At 38.7% G+C, this 10,580-nt stretch overlaps 1 protein-coding gene across 1 annotated transcript in view; it reads left to right on the top strand.

Annotated features, from left to right (window-relative positions):
* Positions 1-10,156, top strand: part of si:dkeyp-121d4.3 — a 41,333-nt gene extending 31,177 nt beyond the window's left edge. Inside the window, exons 14-16 of the mRNA XM_037698231.1 lie at positions 455-467; positions 813-921; positions 9,467-10,156. Coding sequence (XP_037554159.1) covers positions 455-467; positions 813-921; positions 9,467-10,086 — 742 coding nt within the window. The 3' untranslated portion in view covers positions 10,087-10,156. The remainder of the gene's footprint in view (positions 1-454; positions 468-812; positions 922-9,466) is intronic.
* Positions 10,157-10,580: the final 424 nt, after the last annotated feature.

Raw genomic sequence — 10,580 nt, 5'->3', positions numbered from 1 at the left:
GGATGAGAGACGAAACGTTTCTACATTTTTTTGTTGATTTGCTTTGTTTTGTTTTTTTGAATGTCCAGAGGACCAGATTTAACTTTTTTAGATTTTTCTACCTGGATTATTGAGCATGCATCAGGATATTCTTTTATTTAAGCTTATGTTTATTTTAAGCTTATGTTTATTTTAAGCTTAAGCTTATTTTTTTAAGCCTATGTCTATTTTTTTCTTTGGAGCGGTTAGCTTTCTTACTCATACATTTGACCAAAAGTACAGTTCAGGTGCTGTTACTAAAATGTTACCATGAGTTGTACAACATTCTCAGAGAAAGCAGTAATGGGAAAGAAAACGTTTGTAAATTTGAATTATTTTATTATTAGCTGTGGAACCCCATTTGTTCCCAAAACCATCAAAGGAGCCATTTTGTGATTGCGTTTGTTCGTATTGCTTTCCTGTCTTCTCTTGACAGTCGAGGCAGATGGGTCAGGGTGCCCATCCTGAGCCTAATTTTGGTTCTGCTGGAGGTTTCTTCCTTTCTTTTTTACTTAAGAAACATCTTTATTTCTTGAAAACTTTCTTAAACTTCTAAGAAACTTGCAGTACTATCATAAAAGTGCTGTATGATTTTATCAGATTTTACTTGTTTCAAGACTAAAAGTAATCAGGTGTAGTGGTGATCTAGGCCCCGGTCTAAAGAGGAGTCTGCTGGAGTCCAATGAATCCAATGGAGCATTATTGTTTTCAGACATGATTTACACCTGCTAATGGTAAGATCTTTGGCTGCATGTATTTCCATGTAATCCAGGGTCTTTGTGTTTTTGTTGCAGCTTGATTTGTACAATCAGAGGCTTCTGGAGAAGAGAGAGCAGCAATTCAAAGAGATGATTGCTCGTAAGAAACGGGGAGAGATCAACGATGGCTCGCAGGTCTCACCAGGTATAAACATTTATTGGCTTATAAACATAGACTTAACTAGCAGCCTTTAATTTATAAGAGTTTTAGTGGTTAGTAAGGATATACTGTGAACTTGCTTGATCCATCAGAATAAAAACTGTTGCATGCAATTTATATTTATCCATATTACGTTTTTTTTATATACATGCGCTTTGAGCAGTTCAGTTTTTTAATATAAACCAGACATTCACAAGAAGACTAGACACTCGTTTGTTTCTCTTGGGACTTGGTTGTTTTGTTGTAAACTAATGTAAAGCTAAACTTTATAGGTTTATTCATACATTAGATCAGCAAGGTTCAGGAACGGAGACTTTGTTCAGCCACTAAACTAGAGTCGTTCTTTTTTTGATCAACGCTCTCCCATACATGTTACTGAAAATTTCTGTAATCCAAGAACAGTCTAAGCATCGGTTTCAGCTCCATCGTAGCGTGACATTTATTTGAAGTCAGTGATTAAATCGACTATCAAGGCAAGTATGTTTTTATTGACATGACCTTGAACATTTTGCCAGTAACTTGCAACCTGATCCAAACCCGTGGTACATTAACAGAAGCTGCACTCATACAGGTTTCTGTTAACCTGTTGATGAGGCTACTCAAAAATTGAACTGCGGTCCTGTTCGGTTATGTTTCTGCTGCAGCCGTTAGCCGGACCTTATACTTTGTGATGCCAGCCAAGGAAAGAAGCTGCCAAATGAACTAAGTAACATCTTTTTCTTCTGCATACATTGATATCTAGGTTTTAAGGCAGGAGGTAGGTCTAAGAATGCATTTTACATTGGTAAAAATGACGTGGATAAGGTTAGAACTTGAGTTTATTGATGTTTATTCTGTATTCTTTAACTTCTGCTTAAACTTACGTCCAAGTAAACGTGGCTATTTTATAGAATATTTGCTGTAAACAAACAAGACAAACACAGTTTTACCAAAGGGTTTTAAAGTTGATACTCGGCTCTTATTATCAAGGCTTTTAGATAGTGACAGTATTTTCAGCAAGCTAGTGCCATTTTACATTTCCAGCTTACATACTTTTACCCACTGGGGTCACCTATACCTTCTAACTTCTTCAGACTATTTGCAAATGGTAGGTGTCACAACCATATGATAAATATACTCTCAAGTTATTTTTTTTAATTAAAACCGTTTTGAGGGGGTATGTCTGACTCTTTTTCTTTCTAATATTTTCTGGTGATGAGAACTTCCGAGTGGTCAGAGGTTCCTGGTGTTGATGAAAACATGAAGCTACCCAATCTCCCTAGACTTTAACTTGCCTCGTAGCTTTTTCTCATCAGATAACTCATGATGTTTGTGAGAAAAATCTACCAATTTCACTCTTCTTCGGACATCAGAGTTTTCAGTTTTGTGCAGTTTTCGGTTGCCCTGATGAGGAAGAACATCGTCACCAGGACTCAGTGAACTCTGTAAGTTAGGATGGCTTTTGTAAACATGGCTTAAACAGTCCAGGACTAGGTTGGATTATAAATCCAAGCTTTGTATATTTAGGGTTGTTGGTGTCAAGTCAATTTTGTAAACTTATATTCTTATGTTGAGTTAAGGCTACAAACTACACATGCTAATTTTCTCTGGAATGTAATTTTTTGTTGATGTGAAGTAATCATTACACACGTGTTTTGACTTCTCTCTAAACATAATCATTGAATTAGTTGTTTCTATTACAATAGGTAAAGCTTTGTTTGAACTGGAGATTATGATTAATCTGGTTTGGTTGTTTCAGTAAAAAAAAAAAAAGAAATGGAATATTTTGTGTATTAGGTGGAGTTATTTTTTTAATCTATTTACAATACATTCAAGCCATGTTGATCAAAGCCTCATAAGTTCCTTTCAAGACTTAGACCATCCTGAAACTGTTGAAATTCCACATACTTCAAAATAATACATCGGTATGTTTTCAAAGCATGTTGAAATGTCTTCAAGACAAGTTACATCATCCTTCAAGTCTGTTTTGCTACGTTTTCAAAGCAGGATACACTTTCTTTGAGGTAGGTTGGTCTACAACTTAGAGGCAGGTCGCACTACATCTTCAAGGCAGGTCACTGTATGTCTTTGGGACAGGTTGCGTAATGCCTTTAAAGCAGGTTGTGCTACGCCTTTGAAGCATTTGCACTATGTCTTCAAGGTAGGTTGTGCTTCATCTTCAAGGCAGGTTGCGTTACGTCTTTAACGTAGGTCATGCTACATTAAGTCAGCTTGTGCTACATCTTCGAGGCAGCTTGAGCTACGTCTTCGAGGCGGGTTGCGCTACGTCTTCGAGGCAGTTTGCGCTACATCTTCGAGGCAGCTTGAGCTACGTCTTCGAGACGGGTTGCGCTACGTCTTCGAGGCAGTTTGCGCTATATCTTCGAGGCAGGTTGCGCTACGTTTTCGAGGCAGTTTGCGCTATATCTTCGAGGCAGGTTGCGCTACGTCTTCGAGGCAGATTGCGCTACATCTTCGAGGCAGGTTGCGCTACGTCTTCGAGGCAGATTGCATTACGTCTTGAACTCAGGTTATGCTACATCGTTAAGTCAGATTGAGCTACGTCTTCGAGACAGGTTGTATTACATCTTTAACGCAGGTCATGCTATATTATCAAGTCAGCTTGAGCTACGTCATCAAGTCAGCTTAAGCTACTTCTTCTAGGCAGCTTGTGCTACGTATTCAAGGAAGGTTGCATTACGTCTTTAATGCAGGTCATGCTATGTCGTGAAGTCAGCTTGTGCTACATCTTCAAGTCAGCTTGAGCTACATCTTCAAGGCAGCTTGAGCTACATCTTCAAGGCAGGTTGCATTACGTCTTTAACGCATGTCATAAAGTCAGCTTGCACTACATTTTTGAGGCAGCTTGCGCTACGTCTTCAAGGCAGGTTGCATTACATCTTTAACGCAGGTCATGCTACGTCGTCAAGTCAACTTACTCTACATCTTTGAGGCAGATCGAGCTACGTCTTCAAGGCAGGTTGCTCTACATCTTGAAGACAGGTTGCATTACGTCTTTAACGCAGGTCATGCTACGTCATCAAGTCAGCTTGTGTATATGTTTGAGGCTGGTCGCTCTACGTCTTCGAGACAGGTTTCGTTATGTCTTCGAGGCAGGTCGCGTTATGTCTTCAAGGCAGGTTGCACTACGTCATTGAGGCAGGTTGCCCTTCATCTTGAAGGCAGGTTGCGCTTCATCTTCAAGGCAAGTTGCCCTCCATTTTCAAGGCAGCTTGCCCTTCATCTTCAAGGCAGGTTGCCCTTCATCTTCAAGGCAGGTTGCCCTTCATCTTCGAGGCAGGTTGCCCTTCATCTTCGAGGCATGTTGCCCATCATCTTCGAGGCATGTTGCCCTTCATCTTTGAGGCAGGTCACAGCAACTTTTCAAAGAATTTTGCAGAGGTCAGAACATTTTTAAAACTGGTGATTCAAAGTACTGATGTCCTCGTTTATGTTAAAATAAAATAAAGCTAGACAAAGTGATAAAAAAAATTATTCAGATGGTGACTTTGTCTGAAACTCTCCTGAATAATTCAGACTCTTCAGTAAAATGTTAAATTAATCAGAATTTTAAAAGCAGCTCTGCAGTGAGTTTTTACCACCATAATGTTTTTGTCAATGTTGTCACTGTTATAGTCTGTGTCTAAGCTACAGTAAATGTTTCTGAGGTAAATAACATGCTGAACAGCTACCTGTGCCTTCCTGTGTTCATATTAATAAGAACAGCTCCTGAAATTATTGGGAACTCTTTGACCATTCACGTCAAATTTAGCTTTACGATTTTCTGACCAGCTGTTAATCTGCTTCTCATTTTCAGTTATTTAAAATGTAAATTTAGAGACTAAATTTCACCTGCTTTAGCCATTTGATACAGAATTTACCAATAGTTCTTCATTAAACATGGTAAGTTAATTTCTACTGTTAATTCTTTTGTGACCCTATTTTTGAATGTGTACTCTTTAACTTTATGTTGTAACATACATGTCCCTGCACAATTTGAATTACAGTTACCGGTATATGTACTTCTAATTATGCCTGTAATTTTTGTACCTCAATTGGGGGTTTTAGCTTAGAAAACAAACAGCCTTAGAGTTATTTACATGTTTGATGTAATTTTTTAACTTCAGATACTAAAATGAAAAATTGGAATAGTCTTTGAGTTGCTGCTAAGTTGACAAAGTTTATGTGTAGAAATGCCATAAATGAAAGCCAGTTGAATAATGTCTTAAGAAATTCAGTTGAATTATTTATTCAGACTGATGAAATTTGAAACTTGATTTCGCTCCAATACTGTTGATTGCACATAACACAAATAACAATGTCTAACTTACCTTTACTCGTACCTTCAGGTAATTTCTTAATGCACATTGTCATCCTTTTCACAAATTTGACAACCTAATTCCCTGTTCATATCAGTTTGTTCCAGTATAAAGTTTGGGAACAGAAATATGATTAAATTAAACCTATTAAAACATACATTGTATCATCCAGCCATTTGAATATATGGGATCTGTTAATTAATTGATAATCAATAAAGGTGCAATCATGAAAAACAAAATTAAGATAATCTCTTAAGAACTTGTGATAATTCTGGATAATACTACTTCAACAACAATAACAAAATTTAACTGCAGTAATTTAGGAGGAACATGAAAGAAGGCAGCCTGATCAAAGTCAAGTCAAAGTCACTTTATTGTCAAAAACTGCAATATGTACAGGACATACACAGAATTGAAATTACATTACTCTCAGACCCCGGTGCAACAATAACCATTTATGATGGCTTGATACTGGAAACCAGATGCGCTACAAAGGTCAGGAAGATGGACTAAAAGTGATCAAACACAGCCGAGCAGGGTATTAAGATGGATGGATGTGAAGATGGTGAAATAAGGGCCTGAGTGTTTTCAACCTTTTCCAAAAAAAAGAACTGAAGAAATTTCACACAAACATCAGTAGAAATTTCACAAACGAGGTTACTGTAGAGGCAGGGCAGCCGGCTTGGGACCCGAAAGTCCCAGGTTCGATCCCCAGTCACTGCACATCACGTGGCGTCTCTGGGCAGCACATCTCATCCCCAAAATGTCCCCCGGGCGCTTTCAATAGCTGCCCACTGCACCACCTGGTGGTGGATGGGTTAAATGCAGAGACTAATTTCGCCATTGTATGGAAACATACAGTGCTGACATTGTGATGACATTATTATTATTATTATTATTATTACTGACGAATTCGGAGTAGCAGCAGAAGCACAGGGAGTGCGTCCCAGAGAATTGGGCCAGGGTGCAGGGCTGGAATCTCCTGATCTGAGCCAACATTAGAAATCTGTCAGGAATCATTGTCCCAAGAGTATCATGAAGTGAAGAGGTAGGGAACCAACCCCCAATAACCTGGGAGCACCTTGGGAAAACAAGCCCAACAAGTGTTTAGCCTGACCAGCTAGCTACACCAGGGGTGGGCAAACTTTCAGACTCGCGGGCCACACTGAGTTCTAAAATTGTAGCGAGGGGGCGGGCCAGGAACAGATGGATGGAGTGTTTGTATGATGTTACACCCCAGCGCAATAACAGCTGCTGGGACGTAATTAATTATGGGTGATTCCACCTTCTGCACCACTCAAGCAGCCACTAAGTCAGGATTATATAATAAAACAGTGATTTTATTTACAAAAGTGAAATTATTGACTTTGTGGAGTCTTACCAACTTCAGGCCAAAACAAAACAAACCACTGTATTTTCTTTTGCCTAAAGAAAAATAAAATTAACCAAACCACAAGTTTCTTACCTCACTATGCTAATGGAATACAGGAGAAAAGTCAAAATAAAGTGGCAGCTCACCTCTACAAACTCCTCAATACTTTTTTACAACTATAGGATCTAAAGTTGATGACAGGTCAGCAGGTTGGGAATGGAAGCAGACGTCATCCTTCTGCAGCCAGCTCCTCTTATCACAACAGAGTATCGGGACAATAATTCACACACACACACACACACATATATATATATATATATATATATATTTTTTTTTTTATTGTCCACGTTTTGGACAATTTCGGCAGGCCAATTAAAAAGCCCAACAGGCCGTATACAGCCCGCAGGCCAGGGTTTGCCCATGCCTGAGCTACACTCTGTCAACCACACTGACCTGCTGGAACAGGATCCGGGAACTCCCTTATTTTGACAGGTTGCATTCCAGCAACTGTTTGCTTGGATCCGACAACTCTCAGGTTTACTATTAATAAAGTTATGAACAAATATGTCTGCGTTGAATGAATAAAACTTATATTGGATATGTAATCTGCAAATAATCACAAACTAATTTTAAACATAACAGCTACTTACTACTTAACACATACGATCATCTGCCCCTTCAAATGAAGCATTTCTGCTTCTACCCTTAAATAAATCTCCGCCACTAAAAGAGTGGGGGGTAAGTGCCTGGAGGTTTCACATGTGGAGTCGGACAGTGAATTCAGCGAAGAAGAGTCAACTCAGAACCGTCGGGGGGGGGGGGGGGGGTGTCTTGACAGAAGCGGAGTGTTTACAAATATAGGTAAACGTAGATGTTTAACAACCTGTTAGAAACACCAAAATGCAGGAAATCTTTATTCAAATAGTTCTGCTCAAAGTACAAGATGCCTTGAGTTGGTGTATTAGTACAATTTTTCCAAACTGGGAATGGGGTTAACTAAATACCGTAGGTTTATTAAACAAAGCCATGAGGGGGAAAGTCATTGAACTAAGCAGAAGCTACAAAACATTTCAGTTTTTCTATGGCCACAAATCATTTTCATAGGTGTCCAAAGCAGGGGCTTACTGTGGTCCCGGTCATTTAAAATTTAAAAGGTATAGGATGCGACACTAACGTTCATATGCCAGTGTTTAATTCCTATTTATATGTAACAACAGAAGCATCTTCAAAAGAGAAACCAATATTTAATAAATCTATCACCTGTTTTTATAAAGCTGTTTTCTCCTTTGTCCAAGACCAAACATAATTTCTGTTCCCTAAATGAAATACTGGACTCAAAAGAACAGTCTGGAAACTTATTCAGCTCTGCTTTGTTTTAAATGCAGTTTTTTATTTATCACACATTTCATAAGCATTGAATTGCCAGCATTTAATCCAAATTAATATTCATATTTTTTATAAGTTATCTGTCTAATTCAGGTTTTTGCAAAGATGTGATTAGATGTTAACAGCAATAATGGGGTGTGGAGATAAATCTGCTAGCTAGGGACAGTTCAGACATAAACAGTTTAATTCTGCAAACAGTTTGATGTTTACTCATTTAAAATACTTGCTGAATGGCTTAATTTTGTCTTGACACTAAAGGTAGGTAATTGTTTTGATCTTAATTGTATCAATTGATTATTTACTGTACACTATACGTGCATAAGCTTGTTTTTCAACTTACCATCGTTGTTCTGTGATCAACAGCTTATCTGTTGGGTTTCTAATTATGAAACAAATACAACTGCAGAGCTAAATAAATTAAATATCAAATTAAGTCTTGTAAACTTGCTGATTTATGTCGGTGAGCTAGGATGATAACAGATGTAAGAACTGAACAGATCAGGAGAAACAAGTTGGTTAAACATGAATTTTTATACCAGTATATAAATGTAAGACTGGTTTCACAAAGATCAATTTAACTTTACAGCTTGTTTGCGCACAGTCTTCCACAACCTATTCCACAATGAACATTTACAGCTGCATAATAATACTCGCACTTGTTCATCTGCTACATGAAAACCACTAAGTGCAGTAAAAACATTTCAGTTTAAGGCTTAATCAGCTTCTGGCCTGACCAATAAAAGACCAGCACTAGTAACAGACAAAGTTATGTACAGGGGGTAGCTCTCTGACCTCAATTTTTTTTTGTATTTTCACTGTAGGACATAACCTTCATGAGTTATTCACAGATCCACTCAGTTATGGTAGTTTTTTTTTTTTGTTGTTGTTGCAGCCAACATTTCCTCTCATCAATATTTACATTACCAATATTAACAGTACAGTGGGCCAGTAGTGTCTCTATTGTCTTTTTGGGTATTAAAACTTAATTTGATCTGGACTAGAGGCTTAGGCTTTTGGCCCAACAATTACTCTTGATCAGGACTAATTTTAGAATTTTGGGGAGAATATTTCCAAGAACTACTACCCTGCCTTGGCCTTTTCACAGCAGAACATCTTTCCAAATGCTCCCGTTTCTTTCAGTGGTAATGGATGGCGCTAAGAAAAGGTCTCCACTTAAAGTTGCTAGAATGTGAAAAAGTAAGGTAAAGCTGTCTGATTAGGCACCAGCCTTCTTATTTCCTTCTGTCATTTTCCAGTTTGGGCTTATCATTGGTCAGCTCAGTAGTTGATCCTAATAGGTGTTTATTCACCATCAGCTTTTTTGTTTGAATTTTGCCTCATTTCCTGCCCCATCCCTACCATCCTGGCTCTACAGAGTTCTCTGATCTTTGTGAAAGCAGTTAAAGCCTCAAGTGTAGTGATTCTGATACTGAAGCCATTTCTTACAGAACTGTCTTGTTTAAACTTTTTTTAGGCAAACCAAGCAGCAGTGAGCCCATGAATGTTTGGATCTGCGGACATTCACTTGTTTACTGGGCTGAGTCACGAGCCAAGTCTCCGGAGGTAGGTATGCAGCTGGGCATGGACCCCAGCAAGGTGACAATTTGGTGGAAGGGCATCCAGGGCATGACATGGTCTCAGCTTCTGCCCCAGCTTCACCAACTGAAGATCACTTGGCCTAATCCTGATGTCCTCATCGTCCACTTGGGTGGCAACGACCTTTGCACTGAGAGCCCCACTAACCTGCTAGCCTCTGTCAAGAAGGACCTGACCTCCATAAGGAGTATCTTCCCACGTTGTGTCTTGGTATGGTCCAATATCCTACCTCGGAGGGTGTGGCGCCATTCACCAGATAGCCACGAAGTTGATCTGGTGCGCACCACTGTGAATCGTAGAATCCAGAGCATTGTGTCTGAGCTGAATGGTGTCTCTCTGAGCCACGATAATATCCGATGTGGCACAAACACGGGTCTGTACCGGGCCAACGGCGTTCACCTGTCTCCAAAAGGAATTGATGTTTTCAATCTGAACCTGCAAGAGTTTCTAGAGAAGTGGGAGTTGGAAGTGATCTCAGAGAAGAGTGCAGAGGTGTAGGGTTCTCTGTTGTTTTTACATTTACCAGTAAGTAGCGAGGTAGTTTCATTAATCTTCATACTCATAGTATCCAGTATTGTGTTGGTAGTTACCATAGAAATGTCTGTCAGATAAAATATAATTGAAACTATTCCCTGTCTGCTCATTAAAAAAAGATTCATCAGATTTATTAGTTTAATGTAGAATTGCTTCAGTTATGCATCTGTTTTGTGGCAACATCTGTTGATGTTTGAACTACATGTAATTTTCTGTTTGTGTCCTTTTTAATTAAAAATTTAAAAAAGCAAAGTTCTGTTTTATTTTTACATAAGAAGTGATGTAGAATGAGTTGTCACCAAGAATAGTCTTTGGGCTGCTTCCTTCATTTGTTTTCACAATAATTTTTTCTCCGTCTCTTATCCACGTGTCCTACTTTGCCACACCTGCTGGTCTCTCATTCATTCATCCATCTATTCTGTTTGGCTTTTACTGACTTTTACTATGTCACCTCTAGA

This window comes from Nematolebias whitei, chromosome 1, assembly GCF_014905685.2.
Source record: "Nematolebias whitei isolate Nwh7 chromosome 1, NemWhi1, whole genome shotgun sequence".
NCBI classification, from domain to species: Eukaryota; Metazoa; Chordata; class Actinopteri; order Cyprinodontiformes; family Rivulidae; genus Nematolebias; species Nematolebias whitei.
This window is presented reverse-complemented; position numbering and strand designations above follow the sequence as displayed.